The sequence below is a fragment of the Talpa occidentalis genome, unplaced genomic scaffold (genome assembly GCF_014898055.3).
Source record: "Talpa occidentalis isolate TD23 unplaced genomic scaffold, MPIMG_talOcc4v2.1 talOcc4.2, whole genome shotgun sequence".
Taxonomy (NCBI): domain Eukaryota; kingdom Metazoa; phylum Chordata; class Mammalia; order Eulipotyphla; family Talpidae; genus Talpa; species Talpa occidentalis.
In genome coordinates this window covers 126,307,966-126,330,142 of record NW_023602073.1, presented here as the reverse complement: position 1 = coordinate 126,330,142, position 22,177 = coordinate 126,307,966, and the positions used below count along the sequence as shown (strand labels likewise).

Sequence of the window (22,177 nt, the reverse complement as noted above, 5' to 3'; positions counted from 1 at the left end):
TTGAGACTGTATCAAAGAGGATGCATTAAAACCTGAAAAGGAGATTCCATCCACATGAACAATGATTATGGGAAAAGAGAGAGGACATAATCTGGTACTAAGGGTGTTCCATTCAAAGTATAACATTTTGGAAAATATTTTTAATAAGTATATTAACACATTTAGGTTGGAATATCATGACTTTTGTAATCTTTATTATAAATAACTTTCTCATTTAATTTTTTAATGTAAAAAATTAAAAATTGGGAGTCATTTGGATGGTTTCCTTCATATTTCCTTTGACTAAATATAATTAATCAAATATCTCAGGTTATTTCTAGACACACACTCATACACACACACACACACAAATAAATCTAGAGATTTAAAAAAATACAAAAAGTATATTTGGAAAGATGAACATAAGAAATCTGACAAAATCCTTAAAACCATGAACAAGAATGTGAATACTCATTTGCCAAACCCTGGCACCCAAGAATAAGGTATATCATTGAAGAAATTTAACTTTAATACAAATAAATATAAGGACTAATTCACATGGAAGTAAACACAGATCAGAATTCATCAAAATTGCATATAATAAGCACTAAGGGGAAATAATGAGGAGCCTGTCATTTTCTTATAAAGGATGACTCTATATAAATATTGATCAGAAATATAAACTGGCATGAAGTAAAATGACTGAAATTTCCCAATCTGACCACACAAGTTCAAGTTCAAAATGAACAAGCAAGAATAAATCCTGACTGATTTAGACATTCCTTTTATAGAACTTCTAGTAAGTCCAAGTTATGACCCTAACCATCATTTCACCTTAAATCACATGCATTTTCAATAATGTACAAGGAAACATCACCACATCTAAGAGAGAAAACCTCTTTCACCCTGAGCACTTCTAAGCAACACTAATATTATTCCTTTAATTACCTGATCTCAGGAGATGAAGAGATTTCACTTGTGTCTGTCCTTTTATTTCTTGGAAATGAGGGACTAGCAGGAGGCATCTCACCACTTAAGCGGTCTGGGAAAATGCGGTCTTTATTCAAATTGATTTCTGAATAGGGACAGTTGGCAGCACTAAAAGAGTAAAAGGAAAAAGAAAAGAACATTCCCATTACAACGTATTCACGTCTTCCAATTAAAACCACAGGACACATAGTATAAAATTCCAAAATTTAACTGAATGTTAAATATTTTTATAAATGCCTACATGCATGATTAAACATATAGTATGAACTATTTTCTCTTTACTAGAAAATATGTCTTTGCACTAGATAATTAGAAGCAAACTGATTCAACCTTTGGACTGAGCAATAATCACCAAAGGATTCCCTGTGCATTTTCCATGGGTAGGGCTGAGCATATCTCTGGACAATCAGCCCTACAAGAAAAATAAAATGCTTCAGACTTTAGAGGGTGGTTTAAGATAAGAGTGAGAAAGACAGATGATGAATGGATGACATGGATCCCTTCCTAAGGGGATCCTCTGTGCTCAGTGATGTCTCAAGTTTAATTTCCTTTATATAAGCTACAGCCCTTCAACAGGAAGGAGGTTCCCCCCTGTTCCCACCTCCAGGTCCAACGTACACTTGACCTCCCAGAAAATGCTAATTATTTGTGCAGGCTTTAGTGGAAAATAAGAAGGTAAGATCTCTGCTCTCACAGAGCTGATATTCTAGGGGAAGAGGAGCAAGACTTAATTACACAAATAAGTAAGTTAGACACCTTCATATACTGGCAAATGTGAAGACAGGACGAAATGTCTTCATACCACAGGTCAAACTGGATACTGATCCATCTAACTCACTTCTCTTCCATCAATGACCACTTGTTGGTCTCTGAGGTCCCACTTGGGGACCAATCCTGTTATCCAAGGAAAGGCAATTCAGGTCACTAATTGTTAATTCAACATTAAATCAGCGCACTCAGCTTTTTAGGCTCCAAAACAACAGAGCAAGCTCTATTTCTCAGCTCTGAATACACAATCATTCTCTCCAACTGTCTACACTGTCCCCTGATTTAGGAAACCTCCTTAAACCTGGAATGGTGTGAATCTCAGTTAAATTCTATCAGTGTGTCACATGTTTTTTCCCTCAGTAGAGGCAATAATGGGAATATTGATAATCACCCAGGGAAAATTTCTAGTTACTTTTTTTTAGGGAAAATTGTTAAACGGTGCATATCTACTTTTTACCAAGAGACTCTGATACAACCTCCTAGGAGAAGGAGTTTAGAGTCTGAAAATGCTCCCAAGTGATTCTGATAATGGTCTATAAAATTTATCACAGATCTCTTGTAAGCAAAATGCAAACTTGATTTTCTTTATATGCTACTCTACAATGGTATCTATAAAAGGAAGACGGTTAATAACATTTGATGACATTGACATAAATGTAGATAATGTTACCTCAATAACAACAACAACAGTCAGTAATATTTATGGAGCAATTCCATATCAAGTACTGTGCTAAATGCTTTACATGTAGGATTTTACTTACTCCTCATAACAACCTATAAAGAAGGTTTTTCATGTGACAAACTAAGGTTTTAATGGTTAGTAACTTCGGTCTGTAGTTATTTCATTCACTTGTTTGATGAACATTTATCAAGTATCTATTACATGGTAATGTTCTGTGCAGGCTTTAGTGGAAAATAAGGTAAGATCTCTGCTCTCAGGGAGCTGATATACTAGGGGAAGATGAGCAAAATATAATTACACAAACAAGTAATTTAACACCTTCATATAATGGCAAATGTGAAGAAAGGAAGAAATGTCTTCATGTAAAAACAAATGACAGAGAATGTGAAGCTAAGGTGGTTGATGAGGATGAAGCAGATTTGAGCAGTATTTTCAAGGTCAGGGAGAAAAGAGCTCTGTCAAAGGAAGGGAAAAGCATTACAGGAACTGAGGCAAGTAGGAAAGGCTCAGCAATATATATTTTATTATTATTATTATTTTTTAATTTTTTATTTTTATATTCCCCATAAAATTGCACCCCCCTTATTTTGACCCCAATCCTTTCTTTCCCTGCCCCCGCCCCATTGTGTGTCTCTGGTTCATAATTGTTTGTTGATTTTGATTTTTTCTTTCTTAGTTGTTCTTTTTTTTTTTTTTTAAGATTTATTTATTTATACAAGCACTGGGTACAGTCAGAAGCACAGGAAGGTGAGAGAATTCACCAGAGCCAGAGGGGAGAGCAAAGCGGGCAGACTGACGAAATACACTGCTGAGGGGAGCAGCGGGCGTGGCAGGAGAGGTCTGTCAGGCCATGTGGGACCCTCGCCGGCTGGCCGGTCAGGGATCAAAATGGCACTGCAGAGGCTGCAGGCAGCTTCGCAGCCCAGCGCTCAACCACTGTGCCACCAGGGAGGCCCCTTATAGTTAATTCTTTTTCCCGGTCCCTTATTTAAGTTTTCTAGATTCCTGCTATGAGTGAGACCATCCGGTATTTTTCTTTTTCTTTCTGGCTTATTTCACTGAAGGCTCAGCAATATTTGAGAGAAAGATCAGCTAGACTAGAGCATAGCAGGCAAGAGGAGGTGATGAGTCAGAAGCAGGTAGCAGCATTATGTACAATCTTTTAAAAGATTTATTTATTTTGAATACAAGAACTGGGGTACACAGACCAGAGGTGTGGGGAGGTGAGAGGATTCACCAGAGACAGAGTGGGGAACAGAACAGGCAGACTGACTGAGGGGAGCACCGAGCGAGACAGGAGAGGTCTGCTGTGCCATGTGGGTAGCTCCCTCGCCAGCCGGGGATCAAACTCATGCTGCAGAGGCTGTGGACAGCTTCACAGAGCTGTGTTTAACCCCTTCCACCACCAGGGAGGACCATTATGTACAATATTGTAGCCATATCATGAGTTCATAGATTTAGTTTAAATTTGATTTGAAGCCATTGAAAGATCATCAACTAAAGCTAGGATATGGTTTGATTTATAATTTAAAAACAATCACTTAGGATGCTTTGTGGAGAGAAATTTTCAAGGAGACAGAAATGAAGCAAGAGAGGTTATTAAAGTAAAGACAATGGAAACCGGATCTGTAAGATGGAGATGGAGTCAAGAGAATAGTCACTCAATCTTTTACCTTCCTGCCAAGGGTACCTGTGAGTAGATGGGAGATGGGGACTAATATATAAAAAAAAAAGATTGAAGAATGACTTTAGATTTTTAGGAAAGGCTTGTACATAATGCTGCTATCTGCTTCTGACTCCATGCCTCCTCTTGCCTGCCATGCTCTAGTCTAGCTGATCTTTCCCTCAAATACTGCTGAGCCTTTCCTGGTTGGTAACAAGGATACCTTTTTGTTTTCCCATGAGTTGAAAAGGACTAGAATGGAGCAGATCTGAGGACAACATAAGCATCTGTGGAGTGTTTATAAGATATCCAAGTACAGAGGCTGCTTACTCATAGCCACAAAGCACCAAAGCAGCTCAGTGAAAAGAGCAAACTATTTCAGTCCTTTTATTGATTTAGTAATAATGTGACAGAAAATCTATCTCCAATTATGATGTCTCTTTTGGACAATAGCTCTTTAAATGTTTCCTGGGAAGCACTGGGCTCCCATTAGGATTATAATCATTTCTAGGCTCTCATGTAATAAGTTTCTAGTAATAAAAGCACAAGTTGGGTGAGATTCATCAGACAATGTGCATTTTGTAACAAGTATACACATATGTACACAAGAACACTTCCACAAGGTACAAGCATTCAGTTCCACAGGAACTGACCTCAGGAAGCCAGAGGAAAATATTCACATAGGATAACACAGCTCTCTAATGCAAGGGATTTACCAGGGTGCTCTCTATTCTATTAGCAAATCATTCTCTATGGGCTACATATACAAATACATGTTCTATTAGCTTCTCTAAGGAAGCAGCTTTCCCTAGAATAGACTGGACCAGCTTATCAAGAAAGGTGGAAGGGATCACCTTCAAAACCCTTTCATTGTAAATCCATTGCTTTAAATGATTTAGCAACACTCTGGGCTTCTAAGTGCTCACATAACCATTCTCATAGTCTGTCACGACAAACACCTATAAGAAAGAAAAATCATGAGGTAGGCTCTAGTAGGCCACTGCGCTCTGAGCAGGGCTTAGGAGTAAAGAACAGAGCTGTGTCATAGGATCCTGCGCTGAATCCTGGCTCCACTGCTATCTGATCTTGGGTGCTTAGCACTCCATTCTAAGCCTGTTTCCTCATCTGTAAAAACAGGGATTAGAACAGTCCCTGCTTCATAGAGCTCTTGTGAGGATTAAATGAGATAACACACTTAAGTCCCTAAATAGCACCTGAACAGAGGAAGTCATCAACCAATTTTACTGAGTATTATTCGTTAAAAAGGAAAAGAGTAATAACCTCTGCTGGGTGAAAAAGAGCATCAGCCAAAATGAACAAAGCGAAGAAAGCTCATAATATGCCTCACGTATGAGGGCTCCCTCCACCCCTCAGGAAAAGCTCAAGCATCTCTCCTGTGCTGCTCCACTTGTGCTGCAACAGAAACCTGTTTACCCCAGGGGGCTCCTTTCCTTGGGCAGCTAGCTCCCTGCCTAAAGCACCTGGCATAGAGCAGGCACTCAGAAGTGTTTGATGATCCATAGATGCTGAATTAATATATGATAGCTGTATAGTGTGCACATGTGCATCCAGAGTTGTTATATTTAAAATTTCCCAGGGGACTTCATAAATATCCTTTCTAGATTATTGGAACTACTTACTCTTTTTCCTTTTCATACTTAATTCTCTAAAACTTACAGGCAGAAAATTTACTTCTAAAGGTGCTAGGTATGTAGAATATCTACTTTTATATAATTCTAGTTCCCCTTTAGACTTCTCCCATTTTTCTACGTATCAGTAGGACAAATGAATCAATCATGACACAACCAATATTACTTCTTTCTTGCTAGAAGATAGAATTAAGCAATTCGGCTACTGAAAATGCCGAGAGATGAGAATACCAGATCCACACACGGAACTCACACATCCTTTCTATTTCGACATTTTAAAAAACATCATATTCTCAAATTCCATTGTGAAAACACATGTTCTCTAACATTTCTTAGATCAAAATTACTATTGTAATTTTAGAGACGCTAACAACAAATACTAGTCAAAACATACACTTTTGCTTATGTGTTCATAAAATTGATTATTCTTGCTAAAAGAGCAGCTTTTCTTGTTAAAGCAAAGAATGCATGTTTTTGATTTATGCAGTTTCCCTGTAAATTAATCCAAGGAGAATTTTCTCATTATGTTTTTCTAAACACAGCATTCTCAGCAAGGACAAAAATAAGTGCCAGTGAAATGAACCTTTTAGAGAATATCCATGATGCAGCAGCTATTCGACAAATCTACTAATGAAATGGAAAACAGGCTGTGCCTGTTAAGGATTAATATCCTGCCAGATAAAGAACTTTGAGTGTTGTAAATAGGACAGCATAGTCAGGGAGAAAAGCTAGTTGAAAGGGCTGAGAAGAAGGGGAACAGGACTTGGGCAGGAGCTGACACTACCTACAGTTCTCTGAAATATACCCTCCCCCCGAGGCTCTGGCCCACCCGTATCTCTGGCCCAGAGATAAGCACAGACAAGGAAATGAACACAGCTTCTTCCTCAATGCATGTCTTTTAAGCCATAAGCTCTACTTCTCTCATACCAATAAAGTGACTGATTCTCTATATTGAAAGATTTCCTTACCACATTTCTCCACAAAATCTTTCATGATTCTTCCCATAATTTGTCCCTTCTTTTAGCAAATACAATATTGCATCTTTGAAGAAATGCTCCAAAGATAATCACTGAAACTTTGTGACATGAGGTCCCAGTTCACTTTGGTGGTCCTGATGAGTGGTCAATGACTCCAGGCAGGGTACAGGACTGTCATCACAGACCTTGCTGTGATAGGCAAGCCTCTCCTGAGGCCTGAAGCACTTCTAAGGAGGCCATGGGAATTGCTGTGAGGTGGATTTTCTTCCCAAAAGACTGAAAACCAAAAATTTAAATTTCTAATTGCTCCCCAACAACATACTGTAGAATTTACCATTTTTCAAATGTCTTGCTCTTTCCCTTCATCATTTGAGCAAACTACTTGGTCCACTGAATGCCTTGGAGTTTTACATAGAAAGCTACACATGCTAAGTTTCAACATTAGGCTACTATTTTATATCTAATATTTTAAATAAATTATGTACAATGTTTACAGTTCCATCAGTCCCTAGGTCCTTTTTCTGTGACTAACTGATAAGAGCCGTGACTTGAGAGGCTGTGGGAGGGGAGTGGTCAGGAGCACAGGCCCTTGAGTGAGACAGGGTGCCATGCCCAGCTCCCCTCTACCCTGCCCCCCTAGTTGTCAAGTTAGCAAACCTCTCAATGCCACAGTGGCCTCATCAAAAACTGGGAGAAAATACTAGTTCTGTTGTATAGGGTTGTTTTAATGTTACCCGATATATGGCACACAATTAGAGCAAAACTTCTCAGTGGTAAATAAATGCACAATAAAAGTTAGTTATTACTGAAAAAAAATTTATTGGAGGAAAGGACTTATGGATATATAATGGAAATTTAACAGCCAATGAGCCCTTTTTGGCATTTATACCTATAGAATAGCTGAAAAAAAGCCAGTTGCCTTCACTCAGCAATACTGAGTAACTTCTAAGAGGCAGTATTTTAAATTCAGTTTAAATGAATCCTTTAACTTTTAGTTTGCAGTCATACAAACAGTGAAAAGGATTTTTAAATGGCTATTTACAAACAGAATCGTCATCCTGTCTATGTTTAGACTATTTACTTTGGAACACACTGAATTTCATAAAGAACTCAGGAGGCATATTGCAAAGGGAAGATAAGCAGCATTTGAGGTCTCAGTGATGAAGGAAAGAGGAAACTAAATCCAGATGAAAAGTATAGCATCCATTTTACAATTCCCATTAACTCTAGAGGAACAGGTCATGCAATCTTCAGAATTTTTAAAGACCTAGATTCAGAACCTGCACAAATGAGGTAAAGAATCATTTTTCTTATTGAGCAATCCAATTTACATGCAGCTAGAACTTTTACATTGATGAATAACTATCTTATTTATATCTAAGTAGACAATGATTGCTTGCTTTAAAAACTCCAGGTAAATTGGAGGGATTCTGACTATTTCAGTAGCATTTAAAGATGCCTACAAGGGCCCCCAAATCAATTAAACAATACATCAAATGTCAATGTATAAGTTTGTTTTGTTTTTTAAATTACTTAGGGGTAAGAGAAAAATGCTGAAAAATGTATTGTCTGAACAATGCATCCTCATATTTGACTATTTATACTTTTGCATTCTGCGATCCTTGTTGCTCATCTACAATAATTTCACCTCACTATTCAAATTGTTGTCAGTGAATAATAGACTTCCACTGAACAAATACTTTCATGTCCTCTTCTCATTATAAATGGTCAACCTCAAATGACTATTTCAGAAGTTACGTAGCTGCAAAACTAGTCAGTTTACTAAGAAAAGCCAAATAGTTGGAGTAAGTCCATTTTGAACCTAGAATGTATTTTCTCCCAGGAGATTTAAGGACAGACATACTCTTCAGTTTTACAGGATCACCATGATAACCATGGTGAATTTAAAATCAGTTCACATCCACTTAGTACACAGTAAGTCCTCACTTGATATCACTAATAGGCTCTTGGAAACTGCCATTTTTAGCAAAACAAAACAATTGTGTCAAAGGCTAATTTATATAAACAAGAGTTAAGTTCTTAAGGCACATTTCTGGTCAGAAAAAAATCACCAAACTTCTAAATAAAGAACGACCAACGCATCTACAACACATCCAATTGTAAACAATAATTCTGTATTTCATCCCACTTAGTCCAGCTTAGATTGTGGATGGCTAAAGTCGATCCCAGTGGCTCAGGTTACAAGGTCGGGGTCCATGCAGAATGCAGGGCACGATCACACTCAACCACACTCATTCAGCTGGGACATGTAGGCACACCAGCGAACCTAACATGCTCACCTTTGGGATGTGGAAGGGAGCCAGACTTTCGCAAGAAAACCCAGAAGACACGGGAAGAATATACAAACTCCACACAGATGTAGCCCCTGGTCAGGAACTGATTTTTTTTCCCTCATTGTCATTAAAATTAAATGACACTGAATGAAATAACATTATTTGAGGATGTACAGTACATGGAAATCAGCATTTTCCACATATTTGATTGAACAGGCCCCTCTATTTGACTCATGTGAGTGGTAGGACCACTTACCTGTGAGGGCCCAAATGCCTGGCTCTCTTAAAATGGCCAACCCCTTTACACCCTGGGGTTGAGCATCCACCATGTTCTGATGCTTCCATCAATTCTAAGGGATCTATAAAAAAGCAAAACAATCAGATTAACAAAATACACAACAGAGGGGCAAAGAGTTAACCAGAAGTCTGTGAGTGTCTATATATATTCACATATATATATATACATATATATATATATGAATGAGTTGAACATCTAGCATAAGTTCCTAAAAATTCAATTTTTGAATCAACAGATATAAACAGAAAAAGCAGATCCTGTGAAAATTTAAAATAATGTAAGTCTCTACTTCTAAAGGTTTTCCCCTATGTCTTTTTACTATTGTTCTTTTTCAATAGTGAAATGGGTAAACTTTGACCTAATTCTCTTCCAAATATAACAACATCCAGCTACCTAAATCTTAATAATACAATTCTTAACAGTTTTTTTTTTTTTTCAAGTAAATAACAATGAATAAGTGAACACCTGATACTGTAAGAATGTCAAACAGGACACTGGGAAGCAGAACAGTTAAGGATCCCACTCGATTCTCACCACATGTTACACCTGCTCCTCCCCACCATTTACATTAATGTGTATCCTCCTAGATGTTTTTCAGCATTTGACACATACTTTCGGTTGAATATACACATGCATGTGTATATACATATGCATCCTGAAAAGGATGCACAGATATGTGAAACCTGCTCTATTCTCTACATGTCTTAAAAATCTTTGTACCTCAAAATATTTTAATGGTTGCTACATAATATCTGCAGTATGAGTGTACCATAACTTAATTAACCAATATTTATTTCCATGTTTCCCTATTTTAAATATACTGTAATGTGATTTCTGCATTTTTGTGTCCTTATCTACTTGTAATGTGGCATCCAGAAACCGAATCAACTAGATGGGGAGGATATGTTAATTAAAAAAATAACAAGAGGGCCTCCCCTGGTGGCACAGCAGTTGAGCACTGGGTTGCGAGGCTGCCCGTGGCCTCTGCAGCGCCAGTTCAATCCCTGGCCACTGGCGAGGGTCCCACAAAAAAAAAAAAAAAACAAAACAACAACAACAATAATTCATTGTATTCCTTACATGTTTTTCTGTAATGTATTAATTCTCCTTCAACATTGAAATATGGTAAGTCAAGTTCTCAGGGTACCTTTTGAAAAAATTTAATTTAGCTGAAATTTTTATTGAGATTATTATAGATTCATAAGCAGTTGTAAGTAATAATACAGAGGGAGATCCCTTGTACCCTTTGCCCAGCTTATCCCAATGGAGGTTTTTTTTTGTTTTTTTGTGTTTTTTTTTGCAAAATTATAGTATTAAATCACAATGAGAACACTGACACTGATATATTGTGGTAGTCAGAGTAAAATTTCAAATGCAAAAATTCAGTACTAATTTTAAACGATGATGATTTCTTCTATATAAAAGCAAAAATAAAGTCCATACACACTTCAATTTTACAGACATCAATTTTTTTCTATATTTTGACCACCAAGTAATTAAAAATGTAGTAAAAGAAAGAAAGACTGCATAGATAAGAAGTGCATAGTAGAGAAGAGGCAGAAAGAGAAGAATGGGGCAAAGAAAATATTAAGCATGCTACACAAGATAATGTGAATGCTTATAATCTTTGCATCTCTTACTCAAAGGAGGCTGAAGGGGATGCCCGGTTTTTGAACACCAACCCACAGGGTGAATATCAGGAGAATCTGCATCTATCCAGTAATCATAGCAACTATTCCAACCGTCAAAGTGAACCTGGAGAACAGAGAGAAATTAATAATCACATCTAAAAAAATCCCTTCAGTGAACGTTCTGCCCACAGCAACTATTTTCATTCTCTTCTCACTTAAATAGGTTCAATACCAAATAAATTATTTCAGTGGTTCAAATTCCTTCATTCACAGAATGAGAATAAAAGCACTTCTGAAATGCTTTCAACATATTCCTAATGATTAAAATGTCTTTTCAAAGATGTATTTTAGACAACAATTCTACAGATATATTATGTACATCCCCCAACATTATCAGCAACTTGAATACATAGCATCTTGAAATGAATGACATCAAACACACAATAAAATTACTAAAGTAATGAATAAGTCAAGGAAGGGAGCTCAGGAGGGGAGAAAGATGAGGTAGGGAGACCTTTCATATAAATGTCATCTCTTAGAACTCTGCCAAAACACAGGGTTATTAAAATGCCCTATTAGAAATACATGCAATGGAGAAAATAACTCTTGATTAAATGCATTTGTTAGGTATCTTATTTCTCTTGTAAATAATCACAATATTTCTCAAAGAAGTTTTATACAATGGTGTTTTAAATTGCACATATCTTTTTTCTCTGAGAATGAAAGGATCTACTGAAATGCTACATATTTTTTACTCCTAAAGCAACTTTGCCAGTAAGATTTCCTTTTTAATGTCGATGGATATTTTATTCCTTATAAGACAATAGATACCATATGGGTAAAGAATTCAAACATTAAAAACGGAAAAATAGAAGTTCAAGAATGCATAAATGAATGTAATTGTAATTTCAAGTGGGATAGCCTTTGTAAGCAAGACACCAAACTCAAAAGCTATGAAAGATGGATCAATTTGACTACACAGAAATTGAAAACTTCAGAATATAAACAGTAATATAAGCAAGCTGGAAGACTACCAGGAGCCAAAAAAAGAAAATAACAACAACAAAAAAAACCCCTCACACATTTTCATGTGTGACATGGCACTTTATTCCATATTCATAAAAATAATACACAGCAATATAAAAATATAAATACTCAAAAGAAAGGTAGAAATGATATGCCTCCCGGGTGGCGCAGGGGTTAAAGACAGCGCTATCAAGCCAACGCCAACCACCGCAGCACGAGTTTGATCCCCAGCCGGCCAGGGAACAACCCACATGGTGCAGCAGACCTCTCCTGTCACATCTGCTGCTCCCCTCAGCAGTGTATTTCAGTATATCTGCCTGTTTTGCGCCCCACTCTCTCTGGTGAATCCTCTCACCACCCCCCAAACTTCTGGCGTATACCCCAGTTCTTGTATGCATAAATTGTTTTTTTAAAAAGTGGAAATAGTTACAAATAACTCTGAAATAAGAAATCTAAGCAATCAATAAACATATGAAAAGATAATTTCACTTGTAACTAAAAACTACAAATTACAACCACAAGATGCCATTTCAACCTTCCAAAAATGCTGCATTTTGGAGATTCTGAGAGCTGGTATGAGACTTAATGGATGTTCTCATAGGTCGTTGACAGAATTAATTAGTGAGATATTTCTAGAATGTTCTTTGGCAATAACAATCAACACTTAAAATAGATCACTTTGACTTGATGATCCCAATACTCAACTCACTGTTTATAGCAGGAAACAAGCAAAGGATCCATCATCAAGAGGCTGGTTAAATAAATTATGGTATTGAGTTGTTAAAGGACATGTGTGGGTTCAAATAATGTCCTTTGCAATGAATTCACTTTCTCAACCTTGGAAATTAATTAAAGCTAGATTCAAAAGTGGCAGAATTCTATAGTTGGAAGAAATCATGGATATTATCTAAAAGAAGAGATCACACAGCTCCTTAGGAGGCGTAAAATTCAATAATTCAAAATAAAAGTTAATCATTCATACACACTGAATTCAAAAGCAGCACCTTGAGAAAATTCTTTAGCTCAAAACAACCTTCTCCTTTGCTCTGATCAAAAGTATTCAAATGACATTGAGGATGATATTCTAATACATATATATATAAACTCTCATGTTTTCTGAAAATAACAATATATGTTCTCAATATCACTATTAAATGATGAAGTGTTGTAATAAGTTTTAAGGATTTTCATTTGATCAAGTGATTACTTAATTTTGCTAGAAACATGAAACTCCATTTTCTGATACTGCTATTCCTAAATTCCATTGGAATGAATGTTCACATAACTCTTGCTATACTTGTAGATAAACAAGTGAATTTTATAAAATTTGGCTATCTTCCAACAGTAAACAAACCCAATGTTCTCTGTTAGGCACTGACCACTCACCAGCATCAACCATGAATACTGAAAAGGAGAAAAACAAAGGAGTGCACACAGGTCCTGGATCCATATGTCTGGCTTGGACTCTATGGCTGTATCACTAAACCTCCAGGTAACTGTGTGAACTCAGAATTGAGACCCAATGATTTAAGTAGTGATTACAGTACAGCAATAGAGTTTCCAACAATCTTGACTTTTTCCTCACTTATAAAAATGCTCCTGTTGGAGCTAGTATACCTGGTTATACCATATTTTTCCCTAGTTTCCTTCAAAACTGACAACTCAGTTTGGCAAAAAAAAGTTATTTATCCAGAATAATTTAGATACTGTAGATAAATTTAATACCTCCTACAAACCAAGATGCTAAGAAATCTGAAATTTTAAGTTTAACTTCATAGATAAAATTTACATTATATATTATGACCATAGGTACTGATAAAATTTTCTTGGTAAGTTGCAAATGCATTTTAGAAAGCTGAATGAAGTAAAATTAGTAATATTTGTGAAAATTACTATTAACTCTAATCAATAGTCTTACTCTAGAAGCCCAATGAAGTAACTTTATTATAGTTCAGTTCACCTTTTGTAACTTTTACAAAACATTTTTTAAATTACATCTTAAAATGTAATTTTAATTACATTTTTTTAAACAAACAAAAAAATCACTCTGGCAATGTTAAGTGATGTTTTACTCTTTTGAGTAATACTTTGAAATGAAATCAAATTTCTAAAAAGGTCAACATCAGTATACAACGTAAAATAAGAAATATTTAAAAATTTGACAAAGACAAAAGACATACAAAAGTATGTATAATAATCAAATTCACTGTAAGTACAATTATATGTAACAGCAATTCAGCAATGCAGGTAAATTTAACTAAAATTCTACAGAAGTAGGCGATGTGGATCAAATAGTGTGGGTGATTTATACATTTTTTAAATTATAATTTAGGAAGATGGATACATTTTCACCTATATGTATCATCTGGATCATTTATAAAGCACTTCATTGACAATTTCAAGATTGGGACAGATAATATTTTCAGAAAGCACACTAAGTATTTAAAGAAATGATTTGGTTGATTATCGGCTCATGTGAAAGTCAATTTAGTAAAACACATTTCAGACTCAGATGCTCATTTTCACAGGCTTCTGAAATTAAAAGCTATGTCTGAAAAGGTATAAACCTGTAAGGTCACAGAAAAGGAAAGTGGCTGACAGGTAAGAAGTAACACTTTTGGGCCTCCCTGGTGGTGCGGGGTAAAAGACAGCACTAATCAAGCTATCACCAGCCACTGCAGCACAAGTTTGATTCCAGCCAGGGAGCAACCACATGGCAGAGCGGTCCCCTCCTGTCTCACTTGCTGCTCCCCTCAGCAGTGTATTTCAATAGAAATACCTGTTCTGCTCCCCACTCTGTCTCTGGTGAATCTTCTCACCACCACCACCATCCCAACCCCCGCACCTCTGGCTTACACCCCAGTTCTTGTATGCATAAATAAATCCATCTTAAAAAAAAAAAAAGTGACACTGTTGTGTGTGAAGGACAAAAGCAGGTGAAGGAATGTTAATCTCCTGGAGAGAGTGGGTGGGCTGGAGCCTAGGTGCCCAGAAAGGGAGTGCAGGGACATCAGTGCCGATTATTGATAGTTTAGCCTGCAGATCCCAATGACTCCTTGTAGAGGAGCAGGTAGGGTCTGAATAATGTCAGGATTGGCTCAAAGCCCAAGTGTGAATTGGTTAGCTCCCCACCCCACTCACCAAAGCAACTGCCCATTCATCAATGTTTCAAAAGAGTAGAGCTCACTTTCTAAAGAAATATAATCATAGAGGCGATGCATGTCAGATAAAAGTGATGTGGAGGGCCTCCCTGGTGGCGCAGGTGGTTGAGCACCACACCATGAAGCTGTCTGCAGCCTTTGCAGTGCAGGCTCGATGCCAGCCAGCCGGCCAGTCGGTGAGAATCCCACGTGGCACAGCAGACCTCTCCTGTCTCCCCCGCTGCTCCCCTCAGCAGTGTATTGTCAGTCTGCCAGTTCTGCACCCTGCTTTGTCTCTGGTGAATCCTCTCACCCTCCCACACATCTGGCCTGTACCCCGGTTCTTGTATAAAAAATAAATAAATCTTTAAAAAATAATGATGTGGAGATGGGATGGATGGAAAGTATGGGGCTAGGCAAGAGTCTGCATGCTCTCACCCAGTCCTTTGCTCATCTCACAGCCAGGCTGGCCTTCCTTAGGGAGGAAACTGGCAGAAATTGAAAGGCTCCAGATGCTTACAAATGGGGATCTCCACTGTGAAAAAGCTGGTTCTTTGCCTATGAGTCAATAAATCCCAGTTATGCAAAATACCTAATTTCAAGTGCCTTTTTAATGTGAACAGCCAAGTAAGAACATGAAATTTGAAGTAAGCCTGCAATATGAAGAGGTCAAATTAAGTAAAAAAGAGAGTTAGAGGAAATAAGTAGGGAACAGAAGAAAAAATATCACTATGATCCTTAGCTAAGAAACCATATTGTTTCAGGAAAAAAAAGAGAGCATTATTTTAAAAGGGGGTGGTGGATGGGAAAATGAGGAAAAAAATCCTGAAAAAGAAAATATCATACCTCTAAATAAAATGCAACCTAACATCTGGAAAAGAGAGTAGATGTCTCTAAACAAGTAGAATTTAAAAATAAGAAAAGCACAAGGAGAGAGAAAATATAAGAAAATCAGGAGATCAATCTAAGAGGTTTTAATAGCAGAGGAGCAGGACATTGAGAAAGAGAAGAGAGAAGGGGGAAGTCATCAAAACAGTAACACAAGAACATTTCTAAAAACTAAAGGACATGAAACTGCACAGTGAAAAAGCATGAGTACTTGCCTGATAAACAGACACATTACCACAAACCATAAGAGCATGAAGGACAGAGGGTGTTAAGAGCATCTAGGGAGAGAATGCAGATCAACCAGAGTAAAGAATCACAATGTTCTTCAAAGTCTTAAAAAACAACATCCCACGTGAGAGGGCAGCAGAGCAATGCTTTTCATTTCGGAGGGGAAAAGGCCGTCTACCCAGAATTCCACGCCCACTCACCACATGAATCAAACATAAAACTAATATACTGACATTGTTAGACATGCAAGGAGTCAAAATACGCTTCTCTCACACCCTTTCTTAGAAAGTTATGAAGGACGTGTTTCAGCAAGGTAAGGGGACACTCTAAAAATATGAGATTCAGGAAAAATGAAATACAACCTAGTCTGTCAGCAAAGAAGCCTCAAAATGAAAGCCCTGTACAGGGCTTGGAAACAACCACCACATTAGAATAGGTAGTTGTCAAATGCTGTGGAGAAAAGTTCAAGGGGGAAAAAAGATACAGATAGAGAATTTAAAAATACACCTGCGCTTTGGAACAAAAGACATGTCAGATTCAGATTCATCGGAGCGTTTGCTAAAATCTAGTTAAGAACAAAGAAAATTTAAAAATCAAAATGCAAAGAAAGGAAGAAACAGGCTAAAAAGAAACAAAATACAAAAATCATTAACTTCAGGGGAAAAAATATCATTTAAAAAAGGGGAGCTACTGTGCCCAGCAGTGAACCAGATTGATTTATGCACCCTAACATGAACAGGAAAGAACAAAAAAGGCATAACAGTGTGAAATAAGTATTGAAAGGATAAGGAGAAGAGAAGCATGATAAGATCTAAATCCCAGGGCCCTCCCTGGTGGCTCAAGGGGTTAAGCATCGCACTATGAAGTTATCTGCAGTATGAGTTCGACCCCCAGCCGGGGAGGTGACCCACATGGCACAGCAGACCTCTCCTGCCTCGCCCGCTGCTCCCCTCAGCAGTGTATTTCAGTAGATCCACCTGTTCTGTTTCCCACTCTATCTCTGGTGAATCCTCCCATCCCCTGCACCTTGGGCCTGTGACCCAGTTCGTGTGTGCATAAATAAATCTTTTTTTTTTTTTAAAAAGATCTAAATCCTTAACTACCACAACAGGGAGGAAATAAAATATATTTAAAATTGATGGATTGAGAAATAGCAGAATTCTAGAAAATTGGAGCTCAGAGTTATAAGCAACAGCTAACAGAGCGGAAAGTTCTTGCCAGTGGGGAGCCAGACTTGGATGAGGAGGGATGGGTGGAATTGGAAAGGTCCTAATTGTCCCATAGATTTTAGCAAAAATGCTGGTCATTTTTCTTCAACAGCAGTTGATGAAATATACAGAAGTTTTCAAGTTTTTAACTGCTGTAGCTAAAACTGTAAACTATATATTATTCAACTTAAAAAGTTGATTTATTTAACTTAGATTTGATTTTATCCAAGAAACTTGAAATACTAAGCTACATTAATCAATTAATCTATTTTTCTCTTCAATCTTCCTGAAAAAGAAAAATAAGCATGCTGGCTAGGGCATCTCCAATTTATTCAAAAAAAACTTGTACTGCTGAAAGTTTTTTATATTCAGAGAAGTCTCTGACGAATCCTGAAACTGGGTCACCGTCACCCTTTCACTGACATTTGATGACTTCATAAACACACAGGTATCTGTTCAGTGCTTTACCTTGAGCTGTGGATACATTCCAGTGACTATGAAAAGGTGATTGTCAATTATACACCTCATAGCAGGCTCTGTGGGGGATGTTAGAAGATTGAGCAAGATCTTCCAATGGAAAGAGAATTCAGCTAGAAGCAAGAATAGCTGGATTCTAGTCTAAACTTTTTCCATTAACTAACTGAATCATTCACATCAGAGTACTTAACCTCTCTTGGATAAAATTTTCTCAAATATAAAGTCAGAAACTAAATTTTTTTAGTAAAGAATTAATATATGTTTCTAAAACCTGATGAATAAAAGAAAGGTCTAGATCTTTACTCCTCTTGTACCCTCAGAGAGGCTCCACCGTTATTTTGCTATGCTGTTTTCCGTAACTGCTCAAGCATTTATTCCACTACCAGACAACATAACTGTCAGTCCTGAATCTTTCACTTACCAATATTAAATATTCTTCTAAAAGGTTTAGTTTTAAGATCATATAGATACACAGTAATTTATTTTACCCATCTTCCATTTTGGGTGTTCCCAATAAAAACAGCACTGCTGTACTTTTGTACAGCTTATATCTTTGCATATTCCCTTTCGTTAGTCCCTTAACATAAATTCCTAAGACTGCAATTCTTGAATTTAAGAGTAAGCTACATTCCAAGACCTTTGATGTCTATCTGCAAAACGCTTTTCAGAAACGGCTGAGACAGTTTATATGCCTAGCTGCTATATATGAAAAAAACTTTCATGCACTTAAACCAAAACAAGTATTTTTTTTTAATTCTCACTAATCTGATTAATGTCTTGCTTAAGTCTATACTTCCTTGATTTCTAGATCAGATTACTTAAAAAATATTTCTAGCAAAAAATACTGTTTATGACTTATATTATTATCTAATTCAATTATTACATAATTAAAAGGACATTTAATAGGATAAGGCACTTAAAAAACAGTTACTGAGGCCTTCTATTATTTACAAAATTTTCTGAGATGATACATACTTATAAAATCTTAAAAATAGTAACTTAAATATTTAATTTCTATTTTATTGAATACCAGGTTCTTCATGCTACAAACTTTTTTTACAGAACAGCGTAAGCTTGCACTTGTATAGCTTAGGGCTGTGACCAAGCTCTGCCACTGCCTGTAATTAATAAATAACTCAATCAATCTTTCTGAGCTTCAGCTTCATTAACTATATGTCTCCCACACTGTTACCACCACAAATGTCAAATAATAAGAGACCGCTGCTACCCTATAAAACACCATATAAATCTAATGTCTTGCTGCTGTTGTGACCATTATTATCCCTAGTAGAAATTTTAAATGATCCTATGGAAGTAGAACATGCATTGTTCTCATTTGAAAGTGAAGTTATGCTGAAGCTAGAAACAGACAAGACCTTCTGGCTTATCACCTGGAAGTGTGACTACACTTCACTTTATCATGTTTGGATATAACAAATTGAACCCATCTTCCTGAATATTTGCTCGCTTTATGAAGGGTACCTGACTTTTATTAATCCAACTTCAAATAAAATCTGATTTTACTTGTATTATTTCTCTTCATTTGTCCTACATCAAAAAGCAGGATATCTTCTAACATACCCCATTAAAAAATACCAGCCTTCAATTAAAAAAAGAACTAGCTTTCCATTTTCCACAAAAGAGTATCTATTGGAGGATGGGGCATTATATCAGAAGAACTATTATCTATGTAAGAAGTTTTCTCTTTAATTATGACTAACTTAATATTTTGAGTGTATGTTTATAGAGAAAGATATGACATTAAAAGTCTGTCATAATTAAAGAGAAAACTTGTTCATTAGAGAAAAGGAAAAAAAACAAATAATGACTAACAAATATATACAGTCATTTAATTTGCACATGAGGATGATTTTACTAATTTAATTATAGGACTTCATAAAATTTAACGCATCCAAGAGGTCTTCCAACAAAAAACCAAGACAAAACCACAACAGAGAATACTTACTTTTATTCGGTGATCATCTGTGTCTGCAACTGTTGCTACTCTAATAAACATGGGGTTTCTTTTGTCTATAACTTCAAGCTTCATTTTTTTCTGGAATCCATGTGGAGGTTTCTGCCATAACAGAAAAAAATATACCTTAGTATTTAGAGGAAGAAAAGGTGGGTTCTATGTCTCACAGACAGAATTATAAAAATTGATGAGCCTGAGAACCAGTCTTTCAAACTTTCAAGTTCCCAGTGTGGCTTTGGATCTCATCCTCCCTGTCAAAAAACACAATCACAAATCATACCACCAACCCCACACGCAACAGAAACAGCCCCAGGAACTAGTTACAGGAGCAAACAGGAAGCAAAAGATCTTCAGATGAAATTCAAAATATTATGGTTATATGACTAGTCATAGGACAACAAGACTTTTTTCTCATTATTTGAAGGTATCTGGGCAAAGTTCTAGAAGCATGAACATTATTTTTAAAAGAGAGAACACTAAGTGGTAGAGATGAGACAAAGGGTAGTAGTGGTAATGAGACCAAAAGAGCAGAAAATGTCTTTTAAAGAAGAAAACTGGCAATCAAAACATGAAAATGGACTCATTCTAGGAAAAACAAAAATAAAAATGAGACCTACAGCTACCTACACCTTAGTATACAGTGGAAGCCTTCAAACCTCTGAAAAAGTTACAGGCAGTAGCAAGCGAACTGACTGGTATATTAGGCAAATTACTTAAATTTTCTGAGCTTTCATGACCCTCTTCTGCAAGATGAGCATAATGAAAGTGTAACTGAAAATTAAGTGTGACAGTTCTGTAAAGTACACAGTAAAATCAATGAAAGGCCCCTAAAGGGAGAAATTTTAGTTTTTCCTTTCATAACAATGTGACACAAGGCATGTAGTCGATCTTATTGTAATTTTAATTCACTTCAAATCAATGTGTAATGCAGCTCTTCAATGTACTAACCTAAGTTAGAGAATCAGATAAAAAAATCATAAAAATGACGTAGCCCTCATTATTATTTTAAAATCTTAAATTTATTATAAAATGGGATCATATACATTCTTTGATAGATTTTCTTCACAATAATTTACAATACAATAATTTATCTCTCAAAATTTTTTGATATTCTTTTCTTTTATATTTGGGCCATTACCTACTAGTTAACTTCATCATTAAAAATCCTAGCAATTTATACACAGAAGAATCATCTATAGAAATGTTACTACTTTAACTACTAAATACATCTTTCTTTAAATTCATTGGAAAATATAAATTATACAGTTGCTTGAGATGAAAATTTTTTAATTACAATTTCACCAGTAATATCTCCTTCTGTGTTTAAAGTTCAATGAGTGATCAGTATCATCAACACAAAGTAATAGCATGAAATACATATCTCACCACTTTGAAAGCTCTTGCAGGAGCAGGTAAAGAATTGGTTTCCTCTAAGTATTTATCCCAAGAAAAATGTTTCACATTTGGATAACCTAAAAAAGAAGAAGAAAAAAAGTAAATTATATCTTCTTTAAATGAAATGGCAGTGAGAGCCACAAAAACACCTATAAAAATTGATATTGGCTAAATTCAGGAAATTATGTTCATACCACATATAACCTTAAACTTATACACACTTAGAATATTTTGTAACAATGCAATTATTCTCATTTGGATCATGAAATATTTATAACTTTTAGATGAAACTTAATATATATGCAGATGTGTAATTTGTAGCCTCAGGAATAGATATCCTTACAACACAACACATAAATACAAAGATACCCTTGCACCTAGGAATTTTACTTCTACTAATCTATGAAAATTTATCAAATTCACATTGTCTATAAAAGTGAAACTGGTAAATGTGAAGCTTGTTAAATGATGACTAAGTAAAGAAACACGTGAAAAAAAATGTAGAGTACATATAAAGTGAAAAGCACTTGCTACAAGAATGAAGCAGATTTACATACAAACTCATAGGTGAAATAAAAAAAAGAAAAGCTGAAACAAATAAAAAAAAATGAAAAAGCGGAAACAAATCATGGGACAGTATTGCTAGTACATCTAAAAACAACTATCCTTCTTTCCTTATACCTCCTCTGTTTCCTCTAAGAGGACAGGAACTAGCTATCTAAAGGGCACTGAAGGGCCTCCCTGGTGGCGCAAGGGGTCTCCCTGGTGGTTCAAGGAGGTAACCTATGAAGGTGTCCGCAGCCTCCACAGCACAAGTTCGATCCTTGGCCAGGGAGGTACCTACATGGCACAGCAGACCTCTCCTGACTTGCCCACTGCTCTCCTTAGCAGTTTGTTTCAGTCAATCTG

General features: G+C 36.3%; 1 protein-coding gene across 10 annotated transcripts in view; it reads right to left on the bottom strand.

Moving 5' to 3' along the window:
* Positions 1–22,177, bottom strand: part of L3MBTL3 (L3MBTL histone methyl-lysine binding protein 3) — a 111,440-nt gene that overhangs the window by 31,411 nt on the left and 57,852 nt on the right. For all 10 annotated transcript variants that reach the window (XM_037520372.2, XM_054697819.1, XM_054697825.1 and 7 more), the window contains 5 exons: positions 21,260–21,345; positions 19,865–19,975; positions 10,941–11,055; positions 9,259–9,361; positions 928–1,077 (listed from right to left, as the gene is read on the bottom strand). In XM_037520372.2, coding sequence (XP_037376269.1) covers positions 928–1,077; positions 9,259–9,361; positions 10,941–11,055; positions 19,865–19,975; positions 21,260–21,345 — 565 coding nt within the window. The remainder of the gene's footprint in view (positions 1–927; positions 1,078–9,258; positions 9,362–10,940; positions 11,056–19,864; positions 19,976–21,259; positions 21,346–22,177) is intronic.